The sequence below is a fragment of the Fulmarus glacialis genome, unplaced genomic scaffold (assembly GCF_000690835.1).
Source record: "Fulmarus glacialis isolate BGI_N327 unplaced genomic scaffold, ASM69083v1 scaffold33911, whole genome shotgun sequence".
NCBI lineage: Eukaryota > Metazoa > Chordata > Aves > Procellariiformes > Procellariidae > Fulmarus > Fulmarus glacialis.
This window is the reverse complement of record NW_009192709.1, coordinates 29,850-47,263: the sequence shown is the minus strand read 5'-3', so window position 1 is coordinate 47,263 and position 17,414 is coordinate 29,850. Positions and strand designations below refer to the sequence as shown.

Sequence of the window (17,414 nt, the reverse complement as noted above, 5' to 3'; positions counted from 1 at the left end):
GAGCCTAGGGCCGGGCGGGCTGGCGTCTGCCGGGAGGCCCTCGGCCCGGGCGACCTCTCCTCTACCTGCCCCTCGGGGGGAGCCGGGCCAGGGAGGCGCCGGCTCTGGGGAGCAGAGGGCTGGAGGGTTACGTGGGTTTCTTCACCTATGAAGCAGCGGGTGAAGGGGTCCGGCTGGCAAAGCGGCCTCTCTGAGGGAAGGCGTTTCCTGAGGACATCTGGGGTTAGGAGGAGGAGTAACTTCCCCTGCACTATGGCCGTGAAATCACTCGGTTGGTCTTACCTGTCACTGCACAGTCTATGTGAAATGCAGCTGCACAGCTACCTTAGAAGCGTTTGACAGGCGACTGTTACAAAGCAATTAATGTTAGTGCCACATAAGCCACTAGCAGTGGGCGGGAGTATGGCTGGTTTTCCTTCTGGTCTGACCCAGGGCTAGGCAGGCCTAGTCTTTTGCCTTTATTTGTCCTGGTGTGGCACCTCGCAGTTTTTTTCCTGCTAAAACGAAGACCACCTATGCCATCCCGGGTGTTTTAGGTAGGTTTTGAGCACCTATTCGCTTATATTTTGCAGAACCTGTTACCAAAAAGGATTTTGAGCAGCAGCTTTATCGCAAGTGAAGTTAGACAGACTCGGATTAGAGGAAAAGAACAGAAACAATGTATATTTTCTTGTAATATCCTGATCTTCCCACGTGTCTGAGGGACTCTTATTTCTGCTTGTATCAATATGGTGAAAAGGTAGGCTTTATTATCAATAAAAATAATGCTAGAGTTGAAAGATGGCTTATACCTCTTAGGATGATCTTGCCTCTACTACTGTATTGATATAACAAGATCCTGTACGCTTGTCTTTTTGGGGATTTCTGAATAGCTAGTTAAATTATTTTCTTCACCTTGAACAGAACACAAACATAATATGGTTTAGATGCAAAGCACATACTTGAATTCACAGAGTGAATTAATTTTGTACTATGTTCAAAGTAAGACACAGCAGCTCAAAAGAGCTCTGAATGAAAGAAAAATGCCCAAGTAATATGTAAACCATACAATTTTTATAGCATATTTCTTTCTGACTGGATGTGAGAAGTCAGGATTTATAATATGGCCGTGCCAGTAAAGTGCTCCTGTGTAGAGACAGTTATACAAGAAATGTGTCCCTGCACTAGTGAGGTGCTGCTGACGTAAGCACGTTGCAAGAAAGAGGCAAAGGATGTGAGCTCTTGAGCTTGTTTTCCCTTTCCAAGTACCTGCTTCTATATCAGGAGCTCATTGCAAGTGAAACATGTCCTCATGGTGAGCAATTTTCTAGTGCCAGCAACAGCTTTGTATGGCGATACATAAAAATCAAGCATTTGGACAGTTCTGTTGTCAGAAAAAAAGTAGGAAAAAAGACTCCGTAGTCACATGATTTCATCATCTCTCAACCATTTTTAACAGTTGCTTTTGGATTTTTTCGCTAGATTTATGCACCATTGAAGCATAGATAACTGCTCTTTGTCTCTTGGTGACTGTTTATAGAGAGAAGGTTTTGGAATTGAATGGTCTTTGCCTTTTTATATTCAATTTTTAATGGGCAGAGAAGAAAACAGTTTTAAGTATAAAGGTAGAGATACATCCAGTCATAGACAGGGGAAAGGTCTACCAGTAAGAGTCTCGACCTGCATTTATATCACCTTCAAAATCATCAGAAACACATCCTAAATGATGGAGATCATTGGGGTCTCTGACCCTGATTTTGAAGTACATCAAGCGGCGATGGCAACAGTACTAAACCCTGGACATTTAACACCAATGCAATGTTAAAGCTAGAATCAGTATAGAGGCAAGCTTTTAAAAAAGCTGTTGAGGTATGTTTAGGTTGTTTTAGCTGGCCACCTCCTTGTTGCCTCAGGTTAGAGTTTGTTGTGGTATCAGAGGAGGTTCCTGGTTTCTCCTGGACGTATATAATAAGTGGTATAGCTACATTTAAGGGTATTGTGTAAATTTGGGCAGTGGCAGATGTCGCTTCTCTGGTGTTGAACTGGGCTTTGGGTTTGATTATGCCAGAGAGTGGCACAAAGGGCCTGGTTTTCTGGCAGGAAAACACAGATTGTGTGCTATTACCATCAGTGAGCACGTGCTGCTCAATGCTGCGCTAGGGTTAGGAGCAAGGTTTTTTCAGGATTTTGAAGGAAATGAAGGTTAGAACTGATGCTGTCACAGCCGCCTTGTTACACATAGCTCTCTGTGTCTGGCAAAAACAGCCCCTCTAGTGTTAAGAATCATTTGGGGTTGGAGTTTGTTCCATTGCTGGGTGGAGAGCCTGGATTTTTACTTAGTACATAACAAGCTGCTGAGCTAAGTTTAGGGCTGCTGTGGTTAGCGGCTACCTTCTTACTAGTAATTTTGGTCTGGCAGGGTTGCTTTGCTAGAGCTGGGCTTCAGGGCAGAGTTAGGATTAAGGGTTTTGTAAGCGTTAGTCTGTGCGATCAGGTTTGCACTGGATGTAAAAGGAGTTGTCTGGCTAATTTAAAGGTTTGATCTTACATCATTGCAGGTTTTAAGGTGTCACTGGGTGGAGACTGACCCCGGAGCGTGCATTGTGTTTTATTACTTGTTTTGTGTCTGCTATCTGTAATTTAGATGAGCAGATAGGTAGGCTATCAAGCTGTTGAGTTTTGTTTAGGGCTTTGGCTACTACGCAGTTTTTTGCTTCCTTCTATGTGAGATAGAGATTATTTTTTTCTTTTTACTAGTGCATATTTAGGGGCAGCCTGATGGTTAGGCTTCCTCCTGCAACATCCGATTGACCTGCGTGTCGGTTGTTAACGTTGATCCCGGCAGAGGGATGTGGAGAGACATTTCTTAGGTATTCTTAATTTGGTGTTGCCTGTGGGAGAGTTGTCTGAGATGGCTTAACATCAATCAGACTTGCTGTTGAAGTTCAACTTCATGTCAGGGTGAAGGTTGAGGTTTCAGACAGCAGACCCAAAGGACCAAATTTGTTGTTAGGTCACGTTTAGAGCCAGCACTCACAGAAGCCTTCCAGACTTGTTTTAGAGCCGAGTTTAGACTCGGAGTTGCCTGCACATTATATTGTTTTTCTTACCCTCTTATTATCATTTCTGGCTGTCCTGACCTTTTCCAGCATTTCCAAGGAGCAGTGAGACGATAACAAATCATACAGAAAACACCCACACACACGATCCTGGAGTTGTAATATATTTTTTTTAGCTTAGTTTCTTGAAAAAATGAGATTTGTGTGCTTAGTACTCTGTCCTTCAAACAGGACTTGGACCTATAGCCAATTTTGACTAACTGTGGTAGAAACTCTGCGTTTTTTGGCTTTGTGTTAATAGGCAGCTGCACAGAGAAGAGAGATTTTTAGTTAAAGGCACACTGAGACGGAGCTCAGTCCTTCTGGGATGTTCATCAGTGGCACAATGTTTCTGTAGCTTTCAAAGTTTTATTTTACTCAGGCAGAGGCAATGAACCGCTATCAACGTGAAACTTTTTTGATAGTCGCTGTTGTATAAGGTGCTTGTGATTCTGGGCAGATCACGTCACCTCTCTGTGTCTCGATTTTTTCTTCCCCAACTATTTCTAGTCTGGTGCAGTTAGACGATAAACTTTTTTACTAGCTGTTTGTGCAGCATCTTGTCAAATGGAGTCCTAATACCAAGTGGACCTTGTTAGTTCTACTGCAATATGAATAACCTGAACAATCTTCACAGCATAAATATCGTCAGTGGACACCTAATCGTGTGCTTAGGACAAAATGGGGCTTCTGGGAATATTTACAAGGTCAAAAATGCCTGGGATGTGTATCTTTATTACTTACTGCGCTGATGTCAGATTGGATATGAATGTTAGTCTCATGTAGTGTCTTTTTTTCTTTTTTCCTGGAGATAACTTGCTGAGTATTCTCAAGGCAGTAGTGATGACAGCATAACGAATGATTGCCAAAGAGAGGGTGACATCATTTCACCTAATGGCCTGAGATAAGTTACTAAGTACCATTACTTAATCATGCTCTGATAAGAGCGAGTAGCTTCTAAACATTTAATAAATGCAATACTCATGCCTTCCCAGCACAAAATATTTTGCGCAGCAAGTAGATTTTCATTTTTCAAAGAAGAAAGTCTCTTAGTGCTGAGCGTGTGATTTTTTTCACTTCTATCTGGAGTTTCATCCCAGAAGTTGTTGCTCCCGGTGTCTGAGCGCTGTGCCCTGGTTAGAGCCCTGCAGGAGCTGCCAGCCCTGTGCCCGCCTGCACAGCTGGGATAGCTGCATCGCTGCTTCCACCTTCTGGAGGAGACAGTGAACGAGGGATCCTGGGTTTTATGGATTTTTCCTGGGATTCTTTTACTTGATTTCTTTTTATTTGCTTTGGTTCTCTCCTGCTCTGGGTGTATCCAATGGACTATGTATTGTGAAGACTTTTTGTCCCTTTTCTCACATTCCCTCCATTTCTTGTTAGTATTTCCTGATTTTTTTTCTCCCTTACGTTCCTTTAAAAAATACATAATCTGAGAGTCATGATAAGCGGTTGAAAAGGCTGCTCACCCATTAAAGGAGGTTGCAAAAATGAGGATACATACTGTGATAGTATGTCGGGAAATACACAAAGTGCCATACAAGTATTATCTTCTTACATGTACTAGTAGGTAATGTCATCCAGTACTGAAGTGTGAGGATTAGGTAGGAGCACAAAATACAATGCTGCACTGTGGTTTGGAAGAGAAGAAAAATACCCTATTTATGGTGATTTTATTCTGCTAAGACACGAGGGTAAACATTGCTAATCCTGTGAAGAATTTGCTATAAGGGATTCCTACAGATTCAGACCTTTTTTTTGAAGAGTGTACTTTAAAGGTAGCTACATTGTCAAAGTACTCTTAAAAACATGTTGTGGCTTGGGAAATGTCAGCTTGAAGTTACGGGTTGGTCAACTCCAGCAGTGAAAATGGAGATGATTTATTTTGTGCTTTCTTGGCAGCCCCTGACTCTTCAGAGGTGCTATAGCTGGGGCATGCAAAAACCTACATTTTGCATACAGGCAGATCAATTATATGTATCAGTGGGCCCAGAGCACTGGTCTGCTCGTGTACCGAGTAACCAGATGCTGCAGAGACACTGTGTCTGGCTGGACATGCTGCATAGGTACTATGGAATGGCTCTGTGTGTGGCCCGGCTGTCTGCCCAGGGCTATACGAGTTGCCACTGTGCCCGGGACCTACAAAATCCATAAGCATCGGTTGAATCATCAGTGTTTTTTGAAGCAGATTGAGTTGCTTAGAAGATCCCCATCCAATTATTGTAATATTCCACAGTAATATTATATGCAAAATGAAATTCAAGATATCAAACAACGTAAACATACTTAACTGTTACTGATCTTCATCTGTGCTGAATCAAAAAAACAACCGATTCTTGCCTTTTTTTTCTGTAAGTGCAATGAATGTGATCTGATCTCTGTTTCCAAAACCTTCAATATTCAAAAAATCTTATTGCACTTGTAGACTGATTTACCAGTTCTGGTTTTCTCAGACAGTAATCCCCCCTCCTTGCTCTTAAGAGATTGACAGTTTCATTTACATTTTTTCTTCCCAGTGTCAAGTTGGCAGAGAACCTCCTGGTCATAAGGCTACAAAAAGTATTAGAGACAGGGACAGATAAGCTGCTGAGTAACAGTCTATGGGACTGGGACTGTTGCTACTGTTAATTCTTAGCACTTCTGCTTTCTTTCCCTTCAAATGTTAATACGTCAGGATACACAGATGCGCATAGGCAGGCACGTGGGTGGTGTAAGTTAGTGAGCTTGGTCTGTAGGGTGCAGGCTGAAGTTCTTTGGTGAAAGAATGAGTATTTCCATGTGGGTTAATACCTGGGGAGATGATTCCACCCTCTCCCTCTAGATGACAGCAGAACACCAGCCTTGCTGTAAGGGATTGTTTCCTGAATGTATTTCAAAAGAATATTGTTATTTGTTGTCCTGCTTGATAACTTTTTAAAGAGGTTGGAATTACTGTTGTAATATATTGCCCTGCTTCAGAACAAACTCTGCATATTTTGGAAAGCTGATAAAAAGAAAAAGCACCAGGAGTTTAAACATGTTCTTTTATGAATATCTGTTTCCGCAAACACGAAACATGTTCGCACCTGTGATAAATATCTCTGTATTTCACAGGTAAAGTGCGAATCTGATGCTTCTTGACAAGCAAGATCCTGAACCCTGAGAGGCATCCTCGTTTCTAACACCACATGAATGCATTTTTCTGGAGACCACTGCGGAGGAGTACGTCTTGTGCCAGTGCAGTGCTTGATGAATGAGCATGGTGGTTTGATTTTTGCATCCTTCCACAAAGAGGCTGATAAAGCTAGTGGTATGATGTGAGCTCCCTGCCTTGGGCTGCATTGTCTCCCAGCTGGCCCGTTAAATGCCTCTCAAGCCTGTGGCCAGGGACAACTCTGAAAAGCCGGCTCCCTTCTGTCACCGAGGCGGATCAGGCTGAAGCGCCTTGTCCTGCTGCTCTGGGCTTTCCCACCCACCCGCTTCTGCCGCCAAGGACAGGGCTCTTGGTGACTGCTTCTCTAAATGGCATTTGTTGCACCAAAGGCAAGGCGGTCCCTCTCTGTTCCCTTGCAGCCAGCAAGGCATTTGCCTGCGTGGGTTCTGGCCCTTGGAGAGCTGCTTTTTTTTCTGTATGGAGGCCTTTTCAGGGATCAGCTCCTTTTCCCGGAGTGTTTCTGCTTCCTGGGAGACTCCATGAGACTCAGTGACTGATTTTCAAATGCTGAGCTAGGAGACGGAGCAGCATGCACCTCTGCCACGGCACCCAGGGGATGCACCCACATGCACTGTTGGCTATTTTGGACTTGCTTTGCTTGAACTTGGTTCTATAGAAAGAAGAAAAACATTGACAAGTGAATGGAGAGGGTTCTTAGGAATGCAGATGTCTTCTTAGGAAGAAAAGCCAGAAAAAAATTACACAAGCTCTTCAAAAAACATACTTAAATGCTCTTTGCACTTCCCCCAGGTGATCTTCCTCTCACAGAGAAACGGGACAAGTTGAACTGTGAAACAGTAAGTGGATTACTAGTTATATTTTTTTTTAACAGGTTGGCTTTTGTTAACTTTTAAAATTGTTTCAGAGATGTTTGGGTATCCCAGTCACACTGCCAAAGATTTATGTCTTTGAGTTGGAGGTACAAACAGGAATTGCTGTTGGTGCAAACAGGAAGAGGGGGAGGAACAACCAGGCGGAGCAGAACTGGGCAACTTTCTAACATGGCTTTATGCGTGGGTGGGAACGTTTCCGTTTAGCTCCCTGCTTGCTCTCCTCACTGCCCCAGTCCGAAGCAGGACTGTGAGAGCCGGCTCCACTGCTTGTGTCGATCCACAGTAATGAAAATACAGGAAACGTCCAAACGGATTGTGTTTACAGGAATGACAGCTCTGGTTTTGAGGTTGGGGAATGGGGATGACATTCATTTTTTTCTGCAGTTATACTTGGATTATGTAGAAGCCAGAAAATGGGCTTCAAGATAACTTTACCCTATTGATTCAAATATTGCTTGCTTTTTGGGGTTTACTTTCTAAATCGGTAGGTGCAGCTACAATAAAAAATCTAGAGGGGATAATGTGGTGATTCAGTTTTTCTAGAAGTATACATTGGCTTTAAGAACTAGCAATAGGCAGTGCTTTCAAAGAAGGGTTTTATACTTGAATACTTACTTTGAAAATATTGTGACTTACTCCAATGAAAGTTGCCCTTTTGAATAATTGTCATTTTACCTGTTCGTGGGCTGCAGCAGCTATTTACAAGGCATGTGCGTTCTGGGTGGGAATACAGGGGAGGACTTTTTAATCCAAGCTGGAATTTTTGAAGTATGGCAGAACAAAACCATTAGCTTTCGTAACTTGGAAATTATTTTGGAGTGTATATATATGTAATATATCCAAGGAAGAGTGGTTGTAGCTTAGCACAAATATCAGGTAAAAGTGAAGTATGAGAAGCACTGATTCTAATAGAGAAAAAAAGACAACAGAGTGAAGTTGGTCATCACTAAAATAAACTCTGGTGAAACTATAAAGTGGTAGTGGGGGAAAAAAAAGAACTTCTGCACCTGAAGCACTGATACTTACCATAGGTGTCGATAAATAAAAATCCTGTGTTTTGAATCCTGCTGCTAAATCTCTTACATCCCACTTGTGAAAGGATAGAGTGTGATCAGGCAAGAGAGTGGCACTACCCCTGGCTGGGGCACCTGTGCTTCAGGACGGTTCGTCAGCCCAGGTGAAACTGGGCTGTTGAGGGTTACTTGAAGTTGTAGCAAGTGGGGGCATGGGAGTGGGACTTATGTATATGTTTGTCTCCCAGGAAGGGCACTTTTAAAGAATGGGAGGCTCTGACATGTTGCCTTGGGTTGAAGTCAGTGAAGACCTGTGAAAAGTCAGGAGAGGCTGGAGTGAGAATTGGTTGGAGAAATCAGTTGTGATAAACCTGCATCACACAGTGAGGAAAGATGCAAGGGACTGAGGTTGATACGAGGTTGCGCTTCTGGGTAGTGTCAGGTCACTGACCCTCAGGGAAGTCAAATCCTGTCACTGGCAGGTCGTCTTCTGCTGAGCTTTGTGGCTTTCTAGTTAGGTGTTGCCGTGATTATGAGTTGCGATGTTATAAAGGGTAGTTAGACGTATCCTCTCAAAATCTCATTTTAAATGATGTCCTGTTGCTTTGGACTAACTCATAGTTAAGCTGGAACAATCTTTATTTTCAGTTGCAGTATCTTTTTTGTCCTCCTCCTCTAGAGCTAATCTTCAAGACTATATAAATTGCTATTCCCAGATCTCTTATTTTGCTCCACTTTGTTTCTGTTTCTGGTAATAGCAAAGACCCCAGTCAAGGTCTCTTAGAGCTATGTTGTACAAGCACAAGGGAGTATATGATCTCTGCCCCAGTTTGGAATAATGAGTCAAAGACTGAAGGTTCCTGCTCACTTCAAATGAAGTTGAAGTATCATCTGCATCTGTTTGCTAGACCTTCCAGAAAATGCAGGAAAAACCAGGCCGGAAATAACTACGAAAAACTAAGTCCAAACAAAGGCAGGCTTGAACTACCAGGATGTGAAAATAAAAGAGATTTTCAAAGTGAAAGGTGACGCCATCCTGGCTCCCCCATTTGCATTTCACTTCTGTTGCGAGTTTGAGTCGTGCTCAGCCAAGCTCAGCAGCTCAGGATGGGCATGGCAGGAATTTGCAACCAGCATCTGTCCAGTGACGGTGTCATTCCCAGCACTGGTGTAGGGGAAAGGACAAACTTGCATGAAAGGGCTGCAAGCCCGTAGTGGTGAGGACTGCGCAGGCCACCTTATGGACATACAAAATGAAAGCTCTTATAGCATCAGATAACACAAATTTACCATAATAATGCTGAAAAGGTTGTTCCAAAACAACAAAATGTTTGAGTTAATTTCTGAGGCTAAATGTTGTAGATGGTAAAGTCAACACAAAGATCTAGGTCTTTAACGAAGAACCAGAACTCAACTCTGTAGCTTTTATTTCCATTAATACTGGAAGCATTTAAAAAAAAAAAAAAGAACAGAACAGAGACTCTTTTACATCATATAGTACCTTTCACTCTCTGAGATCTGGGGGGATTTTACATGTTGTATCTATACAGCAGTATACAGCAGCAGAAACACGCAGCTACTGGAACATAAACCTATGGGTCTCTGAATAGGAAATATTTGATTGGGACAAACTCCTCCCCTCACACAAACATCTCTTTGAATTTTAATGGCAAGCTCAAAGCTGCTGAACTGGGATTCTCCGCATCTCTTATTGTTTTTGTAGCAGAAATTAGCATCCAAGAGTACATTTGAAAAATGTCTGCATAACTGTCTGCTGCTCGTGGGTGGGATTTCAGTTTTTCAAGTCTCAGCAACATACGCATTAAGTTGTTTCATTATTTGGCTCTTTGCCTTTATATGAGGTAAATCATCAGCCTGCTAAATCTGTAGATGGGACTGAGCAATCATCTCTGCTTAAAATCAATTGTGAAGCAGATGCTAATGTGCTCCCCCCTTCTGTGGGTTACTGGTGTACTGCAAGCTCCTCACTGCCTGTAAATTGGTATTGTGGTAGCACTCAGGAGCCTCAGTTGCGGAAAACATCACACAAAATCAGAAGAAAACAATTATCCCTGCCCTAAGGATCCTGCACTGTCCTTTTTTACAACTAATCATCTTGTTTCTTTTTCCTGAACTGAAGGTGTGTTGAGCAGTTGCAGTTACCGGAGTTATTTAATGGAGTTAGATCTGCACAGCACCTTGCCACTGAGCCCAAGGAGACCTTTCTCTCACTCCTTCCAGTAATACTCTCTTTTTGGATAATACCTTTATATGGACATTAGAAGAAACTGAAACCCCAACTTCACTGCTGTGAATAAAAGCAGAGTCTATATTGCTTGGCTAGATGCATCACGGATCATGGCTCTCAGCAGACTGTATCCATGAGAGATACTGGAGGCAGGCAGCTGGCAAGGCAGCGTCTCACTGTGTGAAATGTATGCTAGTATATTTGTAGGTGATTATAATAAAAAAAACTTTTCAAGGTTAATGTCCAGGTTTGCTGCAGCTTAGCACATGAAAAAGAGTCCAAAGGCTTTTTTCTGTTTGATTCACTTCATTATTAGTTTTTCTTTTTTTGTGTTTTTCTCTCCCTTAGAAACATAAGGGCTATCAAGTCTGATGTTTCATAGTTTTGCTGAAGGACATTTTGAGTGTCTCACGAAAACATACCAAGGTGATAGAGACAGTGAGCTCTGAATGTGTAGAACAATCACCTAGAGCTAATTAGTGGTTTGTAGTTTTAACGGATAATCAAATGCTGGGTTCTTATAAGAGACTAAGTGTGTACCATATTGCTCACTCTGAGGCTTTTTACATGCCTTACACAGACATACAGACAAAATAATTGTGGAAATAAGGAGGAGTCCGCTTGCTGCAGACAGAGCAGCAAAGACAGACGTGTAGCTGGGTTTTGTTTTAAATCTGGTGCACGAATTACCTGGAATTCCCTGACTTGCTGTCTGGCTTGACCCTGCTTTGTTCAAAGCAGTCACGCAAATGTGGTAAGTGGTGTATGGTAATAGATTATACAGAGTGTACTGCCTTGCTGTGGAATAAATATTGTCCAGGACAAACTGTCTGTCCTCGTTGCCTTGGGCATGAAGCTTCAGCTCATAGGTGTGAACAACTGAATTTGGGGCGCACCAGCGTATCTGAGCAGAGCTGTCTGTAACTTCAGACACCTCTCTGAGCCTCGGTGGATCTGGAACCTCATTTTCCCTCGACATGCCAGGACATAAACATTGGGATGCACTCTGAAGTTCACTGCACGGCTTCTGAAGGTGTCTGCAAGGGTTGTAGTCACAGGAGATGTACGCCAGTTGCACTGGGGTTTTTGTCGACTGTTCATCGTAATCGTAGTCATCTACATAGTGTATTAGTGATCTGGTGGATGCAGGCTCTGACTGAGCATTGGTCCTTGTGGAGTTCAGCTGTGGTAGGCTCGTTTGTGCTGTACCTTCCCCAGCGTGAGTGGCAAAGGAGTGGATATAATGGTCAGTGGCATCGGGGTTTCCTGTTGCTCTAGTGGAATAATCACTAGTGGGCTGGTTGAATGGGCCTTCCTGGGGAAACGTCGCATCAGTCGTTCTGAGCTCTCTCTTTAGCTGATCTGTTTCAGTTTGACTCGTGGAGCCATAATCCGAGGAGTGACTATAGAGCTCTTTGAGAAAACCCGGGGAGGTGGTTACGGACGCGAAGGAAGGGGGATGGCTCGTGGATTCGGAAACTGCCTCCTCCTCGTGGGAGGAACTGTTGGCCTTTGTCAGCATCAGCTCAGTTGGGACGGCTGCAGTTGTGCTCATTACATTCCTTTGAATTCGGGAGCTGGTATAAGTGTCTTTGGTTAGTGGAGCAGAGTCTGTTGTTGTTACTACGCTAGTTGCATCATAACTGGTAAGGCTGAAAGCATTGTTTTCGGGAGAGGGTGTGTTTGAATCGGGTAGTGTAACGTTTCTCTCAGACTGGTTTCTCTCAGACTGGCATTTATCGTAGAGCTCTAGCAGTGAAAAAGATGTTGAAGGTCTGTCCCAATCTTCCTGGGATGTGTTGCAAAAAGTCTCCCAAGCCCTGCAGAGGGGACAAGTTAGAATAGACAAGCTCCACAAGAACATTACAGGTTCCTGTAAGGCTGCTTGGATTGGAATTGGCAATTCATTGTCCCAAAACAGTCTTTATATCACAGAAGACATGACACCTAAACCAAAGCTAGGTTGTCTTAACGATAGTCCTTGTGCTTGGCAGATGGCAGCACTGGGAACTTAGCCGACTGGCTTTTTAGTTTTGTAAGGTGCAGGAATATCTTTTGCCCGAGAAGAAGCATCCTTTGCTACAAGGACGGTGAACCTTAGCAAGAGTGTCAGGGTTCAAGGCAACTTGTCATAAAGGGTCAGACTTTAATGCCACACTAGGAGGGGAACACACGCAGAGAGATCCTTAAGCTGGTTTAGGCAGCTGTGCTGACACAGGATGTGCTTTTAAATGATGGAGCTCGAGTTCTTTCTTTACTCAGACATTGCACGTTTTTGTAAAGAATGCAACTGCTAAGCCCATCCTGGTGAGAAACAATCTAATTTTAACAATCTACTTCCCTGCTCTCTCCACCACGGAAGACAAATCTTCTTGGTGGCCTTTCAAAAGGAAGACAGATGATACATATGCAAATAACTTCTTTTAACTACAGCTTATTGTAATTAGTCTGTAAAACTGTAGGAGAGCATGGAAACAATAGGTGACAAAAGGGGCTATTTGCAAGGGGTTTTGTTGGCTGCCTGTGCTGATCTAGGCTTTGGGAATGCAAGGGCAAAGAGGAAATAATTTGCTAAATATCTTGCAAAGTCTTCCAGTTCTTGCTCTCAGTGATGGCCCATCAAAGGCCACCAAGCCATCTCATTTTTTATCTCCAGCTAATAGAGAAATATGAACCGAAATAAAGAAAATAAGCTCTTCTGAAGTAGAATCCACAGCTAATAACACTTTCTACTGTTCTGCATGTGGTCATTGCATTTGTCCACTGAAGTAGAATCCACAGCTAATAACACTTTATAATAACACAATTATAATTCAAGTATAATTCAGCCATGCTTTGTCCCTGAAGGGGACTTTATTTTGCATTTCTACCTCTTGTGGAAGGGAAGAGCACGCAAGGAATTTGAATAACTTAGATGACAGTGAATGTTTGGACCCCAAATAACTTACTAATTTAAGTTGTGTCTGAAGAGCATTACTTTATCTCCTTGAACTCACTTACTTTTGCAGCACAACTTCTTTGGGCTTGGAGAGCAGCCAGGAGAGCTGGCAGTCGCATAACAGAGGATTTCCATACAAGTTGATGATGATACTATCTGATGAATCAGTATTCCAAGGATTAAAGGAACTCAGGTTGCAGCTACAAGATGACAAACGCAATAATTAGCAAATGCTGAGCTACCTTCCAAGGACTGGAGTGTGCTTAGTATTCCAGAGTGTGTAAGACAGAAAGCAATATTCCCAGTTCCCTTGGAAGTTGCCAGATATCAACACCACCATTCTGCACTTTAAAGTCCAGGCTAATACCTGCCCATCCCTCTAATTTGCACAGAGTAGCTGCTGTGTGTTAAAGCACAACAAAAGCATGGTAAGGGTTTAACACCTTTAGAGATGGCAGCTGGAAGGGAAAGGACCTAGTATTTGGCAAGAGTCTTCTGTGAAAGATGACCTCCTCTCTGCCATCATGCATTCAGCTACACTTTTATACTCTACCATTTCTCTAGCTTCTTTCTCAGTCTGCTCGTAATGGCTTGACTTTCTCTATGCCAATCATCCTCTTCATGTTAATTGCCTCTTTCGTAATATAGACTCACCTACTAAAGTCAAATGATTAATACAGGAAAACCTTGCTTGCCTTTATGTTAAGCTGTCCTAGCTGCAGAAGGAGTGTGATAATGTGACCTCCCTGCAGTCTGAGTGCTGAGAAGATGCTCTTTTTTGTCTATGACTTAACTGCTACTCCTTTGGTTTTTAAGTTTGGGTCATGATTTTTAGCACTTTGAACTGGTATTTCTGCAGGTACTGCAAAGTGCTGTGTAAATTCAGTGTGGCAATCTAGTGTGGGATGGAATCCGTTGGGCTTTTTCTGCTTAAATGGGTTTATTTTCCTAAAACTGGTTCATGGAGCACAGCCAGTGCTCTAGTGTTTGTTTTCTGATATGCTTATAATCTGGGCTTGTATTATAGAAATCTTTTAAGGTGATTTCCAAATCTTTGCCTTTATGCTGACTGTTCTGTGTGCAGTTTACCTGCTCTTATTGTGATAAATCACTTTCAGACTTTTGTTTCCCTTAGTATTTCTACAGGTGTGTGACATACCAAGTAAATCACACTGAGGTGTTACCTCTAGAATAAGGACTAAACCATTGCTTTTACTAATGCTGAATAAGGAACTATATTAATCTCTCATACTAAAAGTGGGAGGGACAGGATTTCTGACGGCTTCCAAGGTGCAGATTTTAGGAAACTGTCAGCATTCATCCTTTGTAGAGCAAGGAATCCTCAGTGACCCGCTTGTCCTCTGGTGAGACATTGCCATTGTAGATGTTGGAAGCATGGTCTGTATTGCAGGTGGGCTTCAGTGGGTCTATGCTAATCTTAACAGCGCTAGATGAATTCATCCATTGGACTGGGAGATAAGGCAGAAGAGTGGGAGCACGATAGATGTGATCTCAAGCAACCAGTAACTGTGCTATGAGACTCATGCCACCTCTTTGGGCTGTATCAGCTCTTCTGCTGTATCAGGTCTACATCGCAGGCTTTACGTGGCATATCTGAATATAAGACAGCGTGTTTCTCCATGGCACACAAGCCCATACCTCCTTCCTAAATATTTGATAACAAGCAAACTCTGCATAAAAATCAACTCCCAGGCACCGTGGTGCTGTGAGGCAAAGGCAATGTTACGTGAGGAAGAACAAAAACCAGAACAACTCACTTCTCAAACGAGAGATGGCTCAGATGAGGAGCACTGTCAAACATCTCTGTCTTCACAAAACCCAGTGAGTGGGAGTCTTGACAGTTCAGCTCTCGGAGACCCGGCATGGACGTGAGGAAGTCAGTATCGAGGCTTCTTAATCGTGGCATCTTTGTCAGGTGAAGTGATCTGAGGTTGGGCAAGTCTCTGGTCCACTCTGGTTGAACTGAAGCAGAAAAAAGATTTATACGTGTTGCCCAAATAGAGCATTCCTGTGGATTTCTGTCTAGAAAAAAGTTTTGAATTCATAGAGAGAGAAAATATCTCTGTGGTCTTCTGCAGCTCTTCTCTTTGAGAAAGGAATAGAAAAATCAATACACCAGTGTATGAACACCCATGTAATCACATTTTTGTAATATTACCTGCTGTTGTAGGGCAGAGGAAAAGAAGGGAAGATAGAAGGGCAATAAAGCTGATGATAAATGTGGAATAACTTTCCTATTAGGTGAGATTAAATGAACACGGATTTCTCTGCTCAAGAAATGGTGGGTGGGGGGAGATTAGAGAGGTCTACACAAAGTCCTGACTGGTGTGAGAAAGGCAAATAATATCTTATTTCTCCTAGCACAGGAAAAAGAGCCGAAAGGCATGAAATGGAAAGAATAGGTTTTATAAAAAAGTGCCTTTCCATCCCAGGACTGAATTGTGTAACTCACTGCTTCAAGAGAGATGAGGCAAATTCATGGAGGAAATTTGGTAGTGTATCTTAAATGTGAATTGAGGTGAAACCTTTGGCTTGAGGAGTCCCTAACGTCCTGGCTCTGCCCCAGGCCGAGAGCAGCCGGGCAAGGCATCTAACATCTGTCCCTCTCAGCTCCTCAGTTATAAACTGAGGCTGGCAGGGGAGGCAGACAAAAGAAAAAAAATCATGCTGTAAATTGCTCAGGGAAGGGATTGTCTCCCTGTGCGGAAGTATTTGGCCGGTTGTGGTTGACACAAAAAGCCTCTCTCTGTGCTACTTCAATACAGTGGTATAAAGCAGAGTGTAATTGTGAGGCTAGACAAAGAAAGATTTCAGCAGTGTGTCTGGAAAGAGAAATGAATTTCCTCCTGCGTGTCCCAAAGCTAATCTCAGGGCTGACAGTGGAATTAGGGTAGAGGTGGGGGACTGCAGTGGGACAAAGAGTCCTGTTTGGTGGTGTCCGTTCTCTGCCCTTCCTTCGGGAGGCTGGTCTGCGTGAGGGTTTCCCCCCAGCAGTTGCATCACAGCTGGAGAGTGCATTGTACACTTGGACCAGCTGTTTGCAGCTTTCAGCGTGGGGTGTTCCCCCTCCACCCTGGGCTCGGCCGGGATGGGAGCCATCGTCCCATCAGGCTTCTGCTCCCCCCGGCCTGACCAAGCCCCATGTTTACAGTGGGAAATCCAGAAACTTACTTTTCTCAAGAAAGGTCCTGCTCAGATCGAGCATGTTGATGGTGTTTCCAGGCCTGTTTGCGGCTTCACTGGGAGATGTGCTGATGGCAAAAGCAGACTCCCTAATTCCTCTGTTGTCATCCTGCCCGAGCAGCGTTGCAGAGAGGTTCAGGAACTGTAGTTGAGGGTAACAGGAAAAAGCCAGCGGCTGGATTTCAATCAGTGGATTTCCAGCCAGGGACAACCACCTCAAGTTAGGCAGGGCAGAGCTGTGGCATGATGGCACGGATGACAGCTTATTGAAGCTTAAGTCCAGGGAGAGGAGACTGCTGAGGGCTTCAGATCCCCATCTAACTGCCTGGAGATGGTTCTGTCTCAGTGAGAGGATGCGTAGCCGCGGGAGGTTTGCTATCTCCGTGCCGTTCACCTCTTCTAAAAGGTTGTTGCTGAGATCCAAGGTCTCCAGGGCCTCCGGAAGGCAGACAGGGAAAGCTGTCAGGCTGCTGTTGGTCAACTGCAGGGTTTTTCTCACAGGACATGCTGGTGAGATTAACGTTCTCCCAAGAGTCTTCCTGAGCCAGCTGGAAAAAGGTGGTGATGTCCCTGGATGCTGCAAGCTCTGCTCTGCTCACTGGGCCCAATGCTGTGTTCCCCACCAGCAGAGAGAGGATGAGCAAGCATGAAAACATCCTTCTCCTAAGTGGCTTGCAATTAACTTGCAAGATCTGTTTGGTTTTTGTTTCAGGGAGGGGAAAACAAAACATCAGCATTAAGAGCTAAATTAAATCCCTCCAGGCAGCTACAAGCTATTTAAAAGTGAAACATTTGTAAGTCCTTTCCTATTGCATCCAGACAGCGGAAGTGATAATTAACGTCTCTTCTGTAATTAAGCCTAAGTAAACATGAACCCTTGGGGACAGAAGTATCATGCGATCTTAGCC

General features: G+C 43.5%; 1 protein-coding gene across 1 annotated transcript; it reads right to left on the bottom strand.

Annotated features, from left to right (window-relative positions):
- Positions 1-10,836: 10,836 nt before the first annotated feature.
- Positions 10,837-17,162, bottom strand: LOC104083651 (leucine-rich repeat neuronal protein 4-like). The gene is given in 5 exon segments (XM_009587194.1): positions 10,837-12,184; positions 13,365-13,502; positions 15,081-15,285; positions 16,495-16,997; positions 16,999-17,162. Coding segments are annotated over 5 exon segments (2,358 nt in total).
- Between the last annotated feature and the right edge of the window lie 252 nt (positions 17,163-17,414).